The 16,483-nt window shown below is 40.3% G+C and overlaps 1 protein-coding gene across 1 annotated transcript in view; it reads left to right on the forward strand.

Moving 5' to 3' along the window:
• The window catches only part of SCN8A (sodium voltage-gated channel alpha subunit 8), a 145,902-nt gene that overhangs the window by 101,709 nt on the left and 27,710 nt on the right, over positions 1-16,483 (forward strand). Inside the window, exons 11-17 of the mRNA XM_018565420.1 lie at positions 894-1,184; positions 4,713-5,096; positions 7,758-7,896; positions 8,432-8,670; positions 11,979-12,152; positions 13,107-13,463; positions 14,689-15,150. Coding sequence (XP_018420922.1) covers positions 894-1,184; positions 4,713-5,096; positions 7,758-7,896; positions 8,432-8,670; positions 11,979-12,152; positions 13,107-13,463; positions 14,689-15,150 — 2,046 coding nt within the window. The remainder of the gene's footprint in view (positions 1-893; positions 1,185-4,712; positions 5,097-7,757; positions 7,897-8,431; positions 8,671-11,978; positions 12,153-13,106; positions 13,464-14,688; positions 15,151-16,483) is intronic.

The raw sequence follows: 16,483 nt of genomic DNA on the forward strand, positions 1-16,483 counted from the left end.
CACTTTTTTCCCCCCAAAAGGAGGGGGAAAAAGTGCCTGCGTCTTATGGAGCGAATCCCGACGCCCGAGACATGCAGTTTCGGGCGCCGGGCGAGTAGTAGGAGCCACTGCTCGTTTAATACGAATGATCTAACGAGATCACTCGTATTAAAGCCGAGCAGCGGCAGCGGCGATCGAGTTCAGCAGCAGGAGCCACTGCTCGTTTAATACGAGTGATCTAATGAGATCACTCGTATTAAAACCGAGCAGCGGCGACGATCGAGATAACCATAGAGCAGACGAAGAATAGACGTTATTCGCCTGCTCTGTGTCATCACTGAGACCGTGGCGCTGTAATCACAGCGCCACCTGTCTCAGCGGTCGCTAACTGCAGCTTCTGTCACAGCTTCTGTCATAGAAGCTGTCACAGAAGCTACAGTCTCGAGTGCTCCATAAGGCGCGCCGGACCTCCCTGCGTCCTATGGTCCGGTGCGTCTTATGGACCGCAAAATACGGTAATTACAGACTTCAGTTAAATGCTAATAGTGTTTTATGTACAATATTGTACAATAAAGTGAAACAAGTTTTTTTTTTCCAGCAAATCCTCCTCAGTGATGGCAATAGTGGTTGCAGTTCGGGGCCCAGCCTCAGAGGCCCTTTCCCCTCTACTTTGTCGCTCAGCTCCCTTCTCAGACACCATTCAAATTCTATAGGGCGAACAGAATACAAGGAAACTGTCTGTCTTATAAAGGTTTTAGTGATTTTGATTGCTTCACCCCAGTGTAGGCAGTGTTTGCAGACCCAACAATAAAACTGCAGAAAATTGGAGTGTAAGCTCACAGGCAATAAACACCTGATCTTCCTCTGTATATGTAGAGATTTCATTTTATTTGTGTGTTTATATTTGTATTTAGGCAGCAGCAATGGCCACCTCAGCTGGTACTGTTACTGAAGATGCTGTGGAGGATGACGAAGCAGATGCAAGGATGTCTCAGACTTCTTCAGAGTTTTCCAAGCCAAGTTCTAAAAGTGCTAAGGAAAGAAGGAATCGTAGAAAGAAGAGAAAACAAAAAGAATTGTCTGAAGGGGAGGAGAAATGCGATAATGAGAAGGTTTACAAATCAGAATCAGAAGATGGCATGAGAAGAAAAGGTATTTGGTATCCTGACAATAGGCTGGGAAGAAAATTTTCAATAATGGATCAGGTACTGTGGGAAACTCCTATTTGATATTATAAAGTACATGTTAAGTTATCACTATGTTTTAATATATTAGCATGACCAAGAATATGGGCATACAGAGGTTTCTGTTTCTTCTTAGATATACTTAGATATACTCAGATCATTATACCCAGACTACAAGCATTGTTTAAGTTGCAATTAAATGGACCAACACTATACACTAAAGTTTAGCTATTCCTCTCCACTGGAGAGTGGCCTACAGGATTTTATTACATATCATGTATTAACTTTTCACATTGGTCATAAGAGTAAAAATTGCATACAGCGGAAATGTCCAACTTATTTTTTTTTTCTTGCTATTTTAGAAATTGATGTTGTGTAGATGTAGTGTAACGTAATGTTCCAAGTTTTTGTCATTGAGGATTCACAGTTGACACACACTAGCTTGATATGTTTGATCTATGGATTACTAATCCATTATTCTTACAGAGCTACTTATAGCACAATTATTCTGCATATCCATGGAGGCATTAAAGTCCATTTCCACCTTTTGTGGAGATATAAAAAAAAAAAATGCCAGCAATGTACACCAAGTGTACTTGAAGCAGGCATATGAAGTTGCTGTATATGACCACATAAACTTGTGCTTTTTCTTAACCTTCCTCTTCATATCCTCTTGGAAATGGTTACCTCTGTGCTGTGCAAGAAATCTCTGAGCTCTCCACCCCCCATTCGTTAGTATTCATAGTGGCAACTCCCCTGGACAGTGTATTGTGCGCAAAGGCAGAGCTGGTGTTTAGTGATTGTGTTACACAGAATCAGAGGGAGGGAGGCAGCTGTTTACAGCCTGCTTTACAATCTGACCCCAGAGTCGGACTGAATTTCCTGTGTAGAAAATGTTCAATTTCTTGGATTCAGGCCTAATAAAAAGTTAATAAAAAATGAGGAAAACCTGCAATGTGAGTCATTAAAATGTCCACACATATACATAATCACTGCACCTCAACATTACCACAATAAATGTTAATCACTTACAAAAGTGGAAATGGACTAAAGCTTCAATTGTCAGTAAGAGCAGGCATAATGCTAACTGGCTATAAAGACACTGTCTTTTATACTTATAAAAGACATAAGACAAAGAAATGTTAACCCTCAAACGCTAACCCGAGTAAACGCTATTTAAACTGCAAGAAGCATTTTTTATTTTTTTTAGCTTATGCCATGTCAATGGGAACATGTAACAAATATAAGATAAGTGTTATCCTATTTTGGCAGCGAAGGTGGAAATACACTTTAATATGTGAGACAGTATGACTGTGATAAATATACTAGGTTGTAAACTCCTGTCAGAATAGGAGCAGAATTGTTTTTACCTGTAGAGCTGGAGAATATTTAAAAAAAGTCCAGCTATATCAAAATGATCACATCTATCAATTTAAATGACATACAGGCCAGGAATAAGAATATTCCTTGTTCTGTCTGCATTCATTAGTGGTGTTTTGTTGCTATGATTTTTAATATGCTCATTGTAAAACATATTGCATTGGATGAATGTCCAATCTACAGTAAGTACAGGATGTGTTAAGTTGGCCATACACCTATAGATTGTCTGCAGATTTTGTCAGATGGAAAAAGTGCAACAGATTCCTTCATCTACGCTAAACTGTATATGGATGGAGGAATCTCCCACTGGGACTGGCTTCAGTATCTTGTGAATCAGTTCCACTGGCTCTCAAACTACTTGAACAGTGCCTCCATCCAATCAAATTGTTCAGTTATTTTGACAGCCAGTGGGGCCAACTAGCAAGATACTGAAGTTTAGCCCAGTGGGAGATTCCTCCATCCACACAGTTTAGCATAGATGGAGGAATCTGTTGCACCTTTCCCATCTGACCATAGAAAATCTGCAGATAATCTATAGATGTATGGCCAGCTTTAGAGTTTGGTCCTAAAGGGAAAATGTTACTAAGAGTGTACCGATTAAGATGAATCTTTCCTCACCTATTAGCATGAATAATGGGTACCACTAGTAGTCTTGTTGGAATGGGTTTTATTTTTTACAATAGTTAATATCTCAGCCCCCTGGATACGAAGAAAGACAAGTGATTGCTTATTTTGTAATGCCTAAAAATCCAACTCCTCTTTTAATATCGTAGAAAAGTGAAGTTGGACTTTAACCCTACTGCACTCATAATTTTTAGAGAAAGGTTTACATTTTTTTAAATCCTTAAGTGATTGGCCTTTTCCCCATTTGTAAAAAGAAAAATAAATCCACAAAATATTCCCATAATGATTGGTAACAAACTAAAATACCTGGTGTATTTATTAGTTGTAAAACATTTCCACAGGGATACAAAAGTCTCTTGGAAATATAAAAATGGATGAAATGCATCACTGGCTTAAATTCATCCTAAAGGGACACAACATTAGATATTATCACAGTAACAACGCAAGGGACTCCCCCCTCTGTTGCACACAGACAAGTGGACTCTAGCCTTACGCTAAAATCAGCTACAGGTGTGAATGAGTCCTTACAGAGAATTAATCTTCTTAAGTGGGACACAGACAGCAGTAAAGACCTGATCACACAGAAGACCACTCTTTCAAATTCTAAAAAAAGTTTATCCTTTAGTTATGCTTTAAGATTCTCTTGTGTTCTCCCCTTTGCCTTGGGGCGCTCTGTAGAGCACAATGTAAAAACTAACCACAGAAGACGCTGCTTAACAAGGAGCAGTTGCAGGTTTTTTTTAAAGAAATGTCACCCTACCTATCAAAAATTAAATTTAAAATCGCTAACACTTGTCCCTGTATGAAAATGAAAAAAAAAACATTCTAGTTTATGGAGTGCATGGACGCCGCCGTCTTGAAATGAGATCTGGTGTGTGCGCAAACATGCTTTGGATCCATGGCATGTCTGCATATGTGCTGGATCTCCCACACATGCGTAGACCACTACTTTTCTCTGCCAGCACTCTTAACACCTGGCAGAGACCCACAGCATGTCTGCACATGCATGGAGTCTGTGCATTCACAGGCATGCTGCTGGTCTTTGCCTGGTCTAGGCAAGAATACGAGAAGTAAATGTACTAAAAATAAAATAAGTCAGTGTCTGTTAAAAAAATTTTTTTGGATTATGCAAGAGGGAGGAGAGGAAGATGACAGGTGAGAGGATGTTATTTTTATGGATAAAGGGCCACTGTAATTGTAAGACTTCCTGCAGAAAGCACAACATAAAATATAATTGTATAACAAAAATAGTGAATGTAAAGAATAATTCTTATATAAACCTTTAACATGAGAAAGTTAAAGATAAATGTGCTATTAAAGTGATGCTACTAGATAACGATCCCATGTAAGATACAACTTTGGCATAGTGAGGAATAACAGCATTTGAGACTGAATAACTATTTTAAATGTGAATAAGGGGAAAATGTAAACCAGAGAATCACAATGACCTAGACAGAAACGTTTAGCAAAGATCAAATTGTATACAATATATAAAGTATTGTTTGAATGTGTAATTGATAAAAAAAAATTCTCTCTGTATTCCAGTCTTTGCTAAGCATCCCAGGCTCTCCCTACCTGTCCAGACACAACAGCAAAAGCAGCATCTTTAGTTTTCGGAGAAGTTTCAGAGAGCCTGAGACTGAAAATGAGTTTGCAGATGATGAACATAGCACGGTGGAGGAAAGTGAAGGCCGAAGAGACTCTTTATTTTTACCAGTCAGAGGTCACAACCGGCGTAACAGTTACAACAGTGGATACAGTCAGGGCAGTCGGTCCTCCCGCATCTTTCCAAACCTGCGAAGGAATGTGAAACGCAGCAGTGCAGTGGACTGCAATGGCGTGGTGTCATTAATTGGTGGTCCTGGCGCCAATATTGGTGGACGTCTTCTGCCTGAGGTGAAAATAGATAAGGCAGCTACTGATGACAGCGTAAGAAAGTCTATAAGTAGTTTAGTCTAGGCATGGCGGTCAACCCTCGTGCTTCCTGTATGCCGCCCTCAAAAATACGTCTGGATCCTTCCCTGGTGGAATGAGTACTGGTTTTCCTAACACTATGCTAACCTTTTATGTAAACCTTTTACTATATCTTATTTAGCATTTTTATGTTGTATTTAGTTTCCTCAGTTAACCTATTTTAATGTGTCTAACCTGAAGACAAAAACATGCTGGAAATTTACATATTTTTTTTCATAAATAAATACTGTTGCCTCAGTACAGGATTAAGGTTTATGATTAAAGTGTACGTGTTGCTTTCACATTTGATGCAGCCTTTTTTTTTGTCTGCAAACAAGAATAATTATGAAAGCATGATGCATACTGTCCCTAAAGAATTAGTGATATATTAAGTTTGTAATTTCCAGTTTGCTTTTGTTTCTTTAAATACCCGTGACTGAAATATCTCCTAGCTTAGTTATGTTCTTATTTACTACCTAATCCAGATAGCATGTTAGCCTAATTTATAACCTCTCTGATCTCCCTCTCTAACCTAGCATGGGTATTCGAAAAAATAGCATGATGCATGTTCATATAACTAATGCAAAACACATACTGGAAAGAAAAGGATTATAAGTGGAACACTTCAACATACAGTTTTTAAGGGAAAATTAATTTTGGCAATTACTTTACCAAATGTAGTTTAGTTTACCTGTAAATTAAGTTCAAAGAGAACGTTCCCCTGTGTTTTACACCAGAAGGTAAACAGGAACTGTGTAACTAGTTTGAGGACAGTGCCTAAAATTAGCTATACAATATATGTATCTGTTTTGTAAGTTTAGTGTAAAAAAAAACCCAAAACAATAAAATGTAGAACTCAATACATTAGTTGCTGACTGTGGAATTAAACGATAGGACATATCCACATTTTTTTTTTTTTAGATGTGACCCCGCTTTGTAATAAGACAATATTAAAAAAATAAATAAAATGTACATGCAAGCAAATTGTATGGTTGGATAATTGTAGCAATCAGGCTACAAAACATGTTGTTTTTAAAGTAGTACTGCAAGTAGTACTGAAAGCATAGGCAAAAGGTTTTTCTCTAGCTTCAGTCTTGCTTTCACTTCCTTTGTTGTCAACTGGACATTAAGAGTGGTGAAATCTCCCTAACAATGGAAAAAATATTTTTGTTACGTCCTCTTCTTTTTAGATCTTTTTTATGCCTGGTTTACACTTGCGTGTTGTGGGAATGCGCGCCCCATTCTCGCTCGTTTGCGTAAATTTGTGTACCGTGTTTGCCTTCGATTTCAATGAGTTCATCGACGTGTGGCAAAAAGCTCATGCAGTATTTTTCACGTTACACGATTGGCGCATTTTGCTTTCGCGTTTTCACGCACTCAAATGCAGAGCAAAAATGCGTGTCTTGCTGACCACATTTGGGGTGTCATTAAGAACGCATGGTGCGCTTTTCCACGAACGAGTGCTGAGCATGCACGTATACACGGAATGCACAGTTGTGAACCAGGCCTTAAACCTGAATTCCAGGAACATAAAAACAAGCAGGTTTGGGTTAGTTAAAAAGTATATTTTTTAAAGTAGCTAGTGTACATATCTAAATTTGACTTGATATTTGCTTCTTGCAAACCCCTGTACAGCAGATCTCTGGCTTGCACAGGAAGAAGCAAGGAAGAGGTGCCAATTAGTTCAGTTGCAGTGCTCATGTGCTGAACATGCTGATAGGAAAATAGAGCAGAAGAGTAACAAAGAGATGAGCTTATTAGTCTGCTGCTTCTCCTTCACTGTCCAATCACAGGCTGGGGCCCGAGACTAGACCTATCGCTTAACTACAGTATTGACAATTCAGGTCTAGGGACTGGGTGTACTGTCTGATAAGAATGTGTAAATTTGAGGACTAGATGGACAGAAATACAGTATGTTAAATATGTTATTCAGAACGTAGCTTTTATGTTTTAAGAACAAATGATATGTTTTCTGTCAGAATGCAATAATGTCTCACTTTGACCTTAGCGAACTACAGCTTCTATTCTCATTCTAGGACATTTTAAAAACAAAACATGTAGCTTCATACTTGGTATAACAATCACAAAACTGTTATGTAGTTAAGAGAACTATGGGGTAAGTGTTTTCCCCCATAGTTCTCAAGGGTCACGGGAGGACATATACTAGCGTCCTCCCATGACCCAAAGCTCAGTATATCACGAGCTACAGCTCACGATATACTGAGACCGCCGCAGCCAGGACAGATCCCGACAATGCTGTCTGGATCCGCCCAGCTGCGTGAATGACAGCTAGCTCTGCCTATCTAGAGGCAGAGCCCGCTGTACCTGCCCCCTCCCCCGTACGTTGGCACTGGAGGATCGGAGCGGGGAGTGGGGGAATTCCTGCAGGGAGCGATGACAGTAACGGCTCTCTGCAGGGACATGATCGAGAAGTGAGCGAGCGACGGTATGTGTTCGCTCACTTCCCGATCCATTGAGCCGAAGTGTCACAGTTTCATTGTCACGCATCGGCTCGAACTATGAGGATGTGTGATTTTCACTCACCTCATAGTTTTCCTTTAATGAACAAATCTAATATTAAGTTTTATCAGTTTAAGTTAATTTATCATTTCCTAATTTCACTATGCTATTTTGCAGCCTTCAACAGAGGTAGAAATAAAAAAAAAGCCTCCAGGGTCTTCTCTTCGGGTGTCAATTGACCAGCTGAATGCATCATTTGGAAAGAAGAACAGAGCTAACAGTGTTATTAGTGTCGTGACACAGACTCTTGTGGAAGGTATATAATACTTTTTGTCAGGTCATATTTAAAGTAAACTTGTTGGCAAAAGAACACGAATGAAATTTAATCAAGGTGGTTGTACATTTCTCGCAATAGCTTCCCATCCATCTTTGGAGGCCCAAAACCCAGACCACTTTGCATCTAACTATTTACCTGACACATCTGCATGATGAGTGACCTCAGTGACCGATGCAGTGAAATGCAGAAGGTGGTTGAGGCTTGCAGGCCAGCAACATTTTTTGTACAATACATTATATATCTCCTAGGAATGTGTGTTGTGCTTCTTCTTTCCTGTATACCTTATACTGTAGAATTTAAAGCTAATATTACTGTCATTACTTTATCTGATGGACATGTATACATATAGATATTGCAGATTCAAACTAATATAATTTTATTCGAACTGTGGTTTTCTGCAGTTAGAATGTGTAACTGAATTACTGTAATGACCACAATTTGCATTCAATTTCCTCTCAGCTGTATGACGATACTGGGTTTATGTTAATGTTCTGTGTATTCCTTCTGTCTGTAGAACTGGAAGAATCTCAGCGGAAGTGTCCACCTTGTTGGTACAAGTTTGCAGACACTTATTTGATATGGACATGTTGCCCTCTGTGGATACGGATCAAGACAGCAGTAAACTCGTTTGTAATGGATCCTTTTGTGGACTTGGCCATAACCATCTGTATTGTCCTTAATACTTTATTCATGGCAATGGAACACTATCCAATGACAGAGCATTTTGAAGGTGTTTTATATGTAGGAAACTTGGTAAGATTTTTCGTTTTTAACCACCCATTGAGCTCTATAATTTGTGTATTTTTTTTAGTTTAGGATAAAGTGATTTAGGTCTCAATTTTAAACATTTTATAAACATTTATAAACATTTTTAACACCTGTGGTTAGATGTTTCTTTACCCTGGTCCGGGCCATGACAACCTTGGCGAGAGCTAAGTGCTGGGCTTACTGGCTGTAATCCAAGGAATTAATTTCTCATGTAGCACTTGCAGGACTTTTTTTGTCACACTGTCAACAATTGCAAATAAATATATATTGAGAATATTTTTTTTTTCTCAAATCTTCAAAATGTTAAATAAGTTGGTTAGGGGCTAAAATCCTTATACTTGTACAATACAAAGCATTGTTTTTCTTTAATACTGTACATATATTTGCAGACCAGGAGAATACATTATTTAGTAATTTTAAATCTAAAGTTACACTATATTGTCAAAATTATTGGGACGCCTGCCTTTACATACACAAACTTTAATGGCATCCCAGTCTTAGTCCGTAGGGTTCAATATTGAGTTGGCCCACTCTTTGCAGCTATAACAGCTTCAACTCTTCTGGGAAGGCTATCCACAAGGTTTAGGAGTGTGTCTAAAGGTGCCCATACACTGGTCGTGGGAAATCCCGCGACCGTTTCTAATGTACGGTCGCACGACTTTTGTATTTCGAGCATGTTGGAAAACCAGCCGAGAATTTTCGGCTGGTTTTTAACATGATCGAGAGATAACAGCCGAACGGGCCGGTGTGCACACTGCCCGCTCAGCATTGCAGCCATTGGAAGCCCGCCCCTCAGGGGGACGGGGTTTGCGATGATCGCAAGTACGATCTGCCTGTCCAAGATTGGCAGATCGTACGTTTTCTTACGTTTTTTAAGTACTTTACTACCCTCGCAAGACAAAAGTCTTGCGAGGTTTGTAAAGTGTATGGGCACCTTTAGGGAATGTTTGACCATTCTTCCAGAAGCGCAATTGTGAGGTCAGGTACTGATGTTGGACAAGAAGGCCTGGCTCGCAGTCTCCGTTCCAATTCATCCCAAAAGTGTTCTATCGGGTTGAGGTCAGGACTCTGTGCAGGCCAGTTAAGTTCCTCCACCCCAAACTCGCTCATCCATGCTTTTTTTGAGCCGACATTATCACAGGTGGAACTGAACGTTTTCGCCAGCACCTGGATTTCCACTATAGGAATCTGACTACAGAATTGGAGCAGTGAGTTTTGTGGACTATTGTGGTTTGTTCTACAATGGTATGCATTTAGTCCTAGTAGCTACATTTCACATACAAAATGTTAAGTTAGAAATGTGAGCGGTTTCATATTCCTGCCTCACAAAAAATCTTCTTGTAGCCATATTAGATGATAACTGAAGCTCCTGCTATACTTCCAGGCCAACACATACACTATATTGCCAAAAGTATTGGGACGCCTGCCTTTACACGCACATGAACTTGAATGGCATCCCAGTCTTGACCATTCTTCCAGAAGCGCATTTGTAAGGTCAGGTACTGATTTTGGACAAGAAGGCCAGGCTCGCAGTCTCCGATGTAATTCATCCCAAAGGTGTTTTATCGGGTTGAGGTCAGGACAGTCAAATTCCTCCACCCCATACTCGGTCATCCATGTCTTTATAGACCTTGCTTTGTGCACTGGTGCGCAGTCCAGTTGGAGCAAGAAGGGGCCATCCCCAAACTGTTCCCACAAAGTTGGGAGCATGAAATTGTCCAAAATGTGTTGGTATGCTGATGCCTTAAGAGTTCCCTTAACTGGAACTAAGGTACCAAGCCCAACCCCTGAAAGACAGCTCCACGCTAGAAACCCCCCTCCACCAAACTTAACATTTGGCACAATGCAGTCAGGCAAGTACCGTTCTCCTGGCAACCCCCAAATCCAAACAGGTCCATTGGATTGCCAGGCAGAGAAGCATGATTCATCACTCCAGAGAACACATCTCCACTTCTCTAGAGTCCAATGGTGGCATGCTTTACACCACTGCATCCGACGCTTTGCATTGCACTTGGTGGTGTAAGGCTTAGATGCAGCTGCTCGGCCATGGAAACCAATTCCATGATGCTCTCTATGCACTGTTGTTGTGCCAATCTGAAGGCCACATGAAGTTTGGAGGTCTGTAACTATTGACTCTGCAGACAGTTGGTGTCTTCCTCCTGCGCTGACCCCGCTCTATCATTTTACATGGCCTACCACTTCGTGGCTGAGTTGCTGTTGTTCCCAGTTGCTTCCACTTTGTTATAATACCACTAACAGGTGACCGTGGAATATTTAGTAGCAAGGAAATTTCACAGAACACCTGAATCAAATGATTTGGAGGAGTGTCCCAATACTTTTGGAAATATAGTGTATGTTGGAATTAGGAAGTAAGTAGTCAGGATTATAGCAGCACCTTTCCATGTACTGCAGAAAATAACATGTCTACTAAACCACACTATCTAATGCATACTGAACTTAGATGCAATTTGTTTCAGATTTCACTTGCAGTGTTGCTGTTGCTAAAATCTGGTAGTGCATAGTATTCATACCAAGAACAAACTGCCAGAGCTGCTAGGATCACAGATTATTGTATGTACATGCGTATGATTTTTTGTATTGATGTATGGGTTCTGATGGGAATGTGCTATTTTCTATAATTCAATCAATGTAAATCAAAAATAGCGATTATTTGCTTATGTGAAGTGTCTAACTCAATAGTACCAACTGGTAAAACTGACTCTCTACTAAGTATGGCCAGTTTGCCATTTACCTAGATAACAGTTATGCAGATAAAGGGGTCTATACAAGCACTCTAGTTGTGTAACTGTTCCTTTAGTGGATTTACACTTATTTATGTAGAACCCTGACCTGCATTCCAGCCTTATACTTGCCTGTCTCCAATCAGCCGAGATCTCAGCTGTGCAGCCCTTCAATGTACAAACTCATCATTGATAAAAATGTGTGGGCCCAATGGAAAATCTTCTGACAAGAGGCTGTGCATTACTTAGTAAGCCACTGAGATCTTAGCAGATTGAGGGCATTTAAACATAAGGCTGGAAGGGATGGTGGGTAGCTAACAAGAATAAGTATAACTGCACTTTAATTACTATTCCTAAATTATATGCATCAGATTGTGCTGGTATGATACTATGGGAATGATTTATGAATCATTTGCCCAGCCATACACTGCCTGAACGCTGGTCGCACGATATTACTGCCACTAGATGGAGCCGAGGAGCATAGGAATTTCCCATGCTCCTCTGCGAAATGTCAACCTTACAAATATAATGAACTATATCATTTTCTTGCAGGTGTTTACTGCAATTTTTACAGCTGAAATGTTTTTGAAGTTGGTTGCAATGGATCCATATTATTACTTTCAAGAGGGCTGGAACATTTTTGACAGCTTTATAGTGAGTCTTAGTTTAATTGAGATGGGCCTTCAGGGTGTGGAAGGCCTTTCGGTGCTACGTTCTTTTCGACTGGTAAGTCTGATTTAATGTTCATGTAAATCTTAATTCTTTGTAGTTTCCCTTCATATTTAATTCAACTACTGTAGCCATATTGATATAAGGTCCTATCCGGATGGTGTCTTTGGGTAACTGTACTTCAAATACATTTCTTCTTTGGTAAGTGCATTTTCAAAAAGACACCTGAAATGGCAGCCCCATTATTCTCTAATGACAGAGTCACTTTAAAGCTGAACTTTTGTATTAAACAAATATTGTCAAAATATAAGGCAAATCTGTGCAATAATTCAGTGTGAAACTATTCCAGTGCGCAGAAGCATCCTGTAATAAAGATCAGTCACTACTACCCTATCTCCCTCTGCAGGGTGGGTGGTCTTGTCTCCGCCCTCCTGTAGTTTTCTGCAGGCAGCCTGTAGTGGGTGAACAAGCTGGGTCCCTCCCACAGCTCTGCTCTCTGCACAGACTGTATATAGCACAGTGATGATGTCAGTGCTACTTTTAAATTGATACCTGGGTTTATAAATGCATCTACTGCACACAAAGTGGATTTATATCCTTTGTGGCTATTAAAGAATATATTTGAATTAAAGTTTTTGTGCCCTGAGTTTATTGGTATACACAGTTCAGTTACATATAGCCATCCTTGAAACCGCACCATTCAGGGCCGGGCCCAGGGGTAGGCAGAAGATAAGGTTAACTTGGGTTCTTCAGCAGGAGGGGAGCTCAAAAAGGACAGGACCTGCAACCTTTGCTGCCAAAGTCATTCACAGCTCATGAAGGTAGGGGGGCCCAATTTGGTCTTTCCACCTTGGGTGCTAAAGTGCCTTGTCACAGCATTGGCACTAGTACATAATTCTATTTTAGCAGACTCCTTTGCATTCTAGCATACTACTACTACTATTAACTATTTGAAAGAACCATAATAGTTTGTGCAATTTATTAACAGGACATTTTATGTTTTATCAACAGCTGAGAGTCTTCAAGCTGGCCAAGTCCTGGCCTACTTTAAATATGCTTATTAAAATCATTGGAAACTCTGTTGGTGCCCTCGGTAACCTGACCGTTGTCTTGGCCATTATTGTCTTCATTTTTGCTGTGGTGGGAATGCAGTTATTTGGCAAAAGTTACAAGGATTGTGTCTGCAAAATACACCCAGATTGTATACTACCAAGATGGCACATGAATGATTTTTTCCACTCGTTCCTTATTGTCTTCCGTGTTTTATGTGGAGAATGGATTGAAACCATGTGGGACTGCATGGAGGTCGCCGGACAAGCAATGTGTCTAGTTGTCTTCATGATGGTCATGGTTATTGGTAACTTAGTGGTTAGTATGTTTATCTGCTTGACTTAGTGAGTTATATTATGTACTTTTCTTTTCATGGTCCTGCAAACCATTCTGTAGAGGCTTGCCATAGACGGGATAATCGTCTAGGCAACCTATACTATGGAATCAAACAATCAAAACATTTCCAGTCAAAACAATGCATTGTTAGAGAATGGAAATGCTGCTGTGCTTCTTGCCTTTTCTCATTAGAAATATATGGAGAATTGAACAGGGCCATATAACACGGCAAACCCATAAATTTGAGTGGAGCCTGTCAAAGGAGGGAGACTTCCCCAAAGGTCTTTGGTGCCTTCCTCAACCAGAAATGGAATTGAATACTGTCATAGCCCAGCTTCCTGACCAATCAGGAAGCCGGGCAACGCTCCATTACACCGCACCCGGCTTCCTGATTGGCCAGAAAGCCGGCTCCTTGCTTCCTCGTCAACTGGTGACGAGGAGTATTGAGACGGCTTCCCTGCTGATCAGGAACGAGTCATTACACACCGCCTGGCTTCCTTAATGGGACTTCCGGTATTGGTATTCGGTATCAGTGCATCCCTACTTCTTTCCCTCTCGTGCTAGTGTTGCACCACCCATCCCTGACACATGGATTCCAGCCACTTCCTGAGTTCTATGTGGGAATGGGTCTGCTTCCTATAATAAGATCAGTTTTGAACACAAAACAGTATATGGAAGGCTGTCAGTATTGCGATCATTACAGTGAATAAAACATTTTTTTTTCCATTTTATATGAATATTTTACCAAAAGCACATTTTTTCTTTAAACAAGACATTTAGTGTGGCCATACTCATACCGCCTGTGTTAATGGGCTTCAATGGGCAAATGCAGTGGTATTTTTCACATGCTTTTGAGATTATACACAATCTATTGCAAGTTCATTTGGCCTGCCCTTAACTGGCCTCTGACCTACTTAAGGCTGCTTTAGCATTCTTATCAACTTGAATGGGCAGAGAAGCAGTTCTGAAGTGGACAAAAGCCCATCAATACCTGCCCTTATACAGTTTATTACAGTTCCATTATCCACTTTGAAATCTGGTTGATTGACAATTTTCTTGCACATGTTAATTTTTATAAAAATACAGTATTATAAACCACTAAAAAAACAATACTGATTTTTTTTTATACACATGTAGTTAAACACATGTAATGCACATATAACACATTGGTACTGTATTACTAATTGTATTGTGGGTCTTTTGGTAGGTGTTGAACCTGTTCCTTGCTCTGTTACTGAGCTCATTCAGCGCTGACAATCTAGCAGCCACTGATGATGATGGAGAAATGAACAACCTCCAAATAGCTGTCATTCGGATTAAAAAAGGCATTGCCTGGATTAAACTACATGTCCACAACTTCATACAAACACACTTTAAGAAGAAGGCTGGTGATGAGAAACCTTTAGATGACATGTATGAGAAGAAGAATTGCTTGGTAAATCACGCCGGAGTTGATATCACTCGAGAGATGGAGTATCAGAAGAATGGAAATGGCACTACCAGTGGTATTGGTAGCAGTGTGGAAAAGTATTTGATAGATGAAGATCATATGTCATTCATCAACAACCCAAACCTCACCGTCAAAGTGCCCATCGCAGTAGGAGAGTCAGATTTTGAGAATCTTAACACAGAGGATATTAGCAGTGCATCAGATGACGAAAGCAAAGATGTGAGTTTTTAATTTTAAAATGTTTCTACCCTGTTTCCCCGAAAATAAGACCTAGCCCAAAAATAAGACCTAGTACTATTTTTGGGAATTGCTAAAATATAAGATCTACCCCAGTTGCGACTATTCCCGGGGCCCGGTGGTGGCATAAGGGGGAACTTGAAGAGCCGCGGGAGAGGCAGGGGAGAATCAGCTGTACCAACAAAGCCAGAGCTAGAGGAAGCGAGGCGGCACCGGAGGGAGCAGAGTGGTATAAACCGATGCCTCCTCTATAGCGCCGGCTCCTGTCACAGGTGGAGTGATACCAAATGCACTCCACCTGTGAGGAATCGATAGTGAAAGTGCACTTCGCTCATTCTGGCCAGCGATTGGTTAGCAAATTGCTCTTGGAAAGGTACGGCACCCCTGATTGCCCTGATCACCATATTTTAGTACATGAATACATGTAGACTTTTCTACATAAAAAAGTGTGTATTGTTGTACATTAAAAAAAAAAATAAGACCTACCCCAAAAATAAGACCTAGTGTGTTTTTTTGAGCCAAAAAAATACAGTGTCTTATTTTTGGGAAAAAGATAGACAATGTTGTATGTCAACTGACATGAGGTCAAATGACAGGTAAACCTTGCACTGCTAATATTGCACAGCCTGATAATAGCGTTTTAACACTGTCTTGTTTAAGTAACTAAGGCTTTTTTGTTGTTCACTGAGGGAATGTCCTTATGATGCAAAAGCTTCAATACTTTCAATACTTTATGTTCTATTTAGACCTGTGTGTTGTGGTATTGTGTTATTGCCATGCAAAGCAATGCACAATACCAAGTGTGGTTCATTGTGGTGCCATTTATTTTGAATGACTGCACAATGCACCTAGGCATACAACCACAATGTTAGTTCACCACAACACACAGATGTGCCCCGCGGCCCATTAAAACTTGCATTATGGTGCATGGGCAGCCCATTCAAAACAAATTAGCTGCCTTACCACAACACAGCACAGTAGAAATGCCCAAATGGGCCCTATGTCTCTGTACCAGGACTTTCTGATTTTCCCTTGGCTACACTAACTGCATGCTTGTTAAATAACTCGAAACGTATTGAGGCTTGTGACACCCTAGTATTGTCTATAGAGAGGTCAGCAATGGCAACAACCATATTTCTCTCAGTAGAAGAACGCCCTGGTGTGCCAGCAGGGAGAGTCAGGGAACAAGGCAGGCTGTCCAGGACTGTTAGGGGTTAAAGAAAACCACAAAGTGGTTACTGACAAAAGGCCTAATGAAAAGCTATACAAAGGCAGCACAAGTAAGTGCGTATTGTAAACATTTTATTTATGTGAG

Source organism: Nanorana parkeri, unplaced genomic scaffold, assembly GCF_000935625.1.
Source record: "Nanorana parkeri isolate BGI_ZX_2015 unplaced genomic scaffold, ASM93562v1 scaffold846, whole genome shotgun sequence".
Lineage (NCBI taxonomy): Eukaryota > Metazoa > Chordata > Amphibia > Anura > Dicroglossidae > Nanorana > Nanorana parkeri.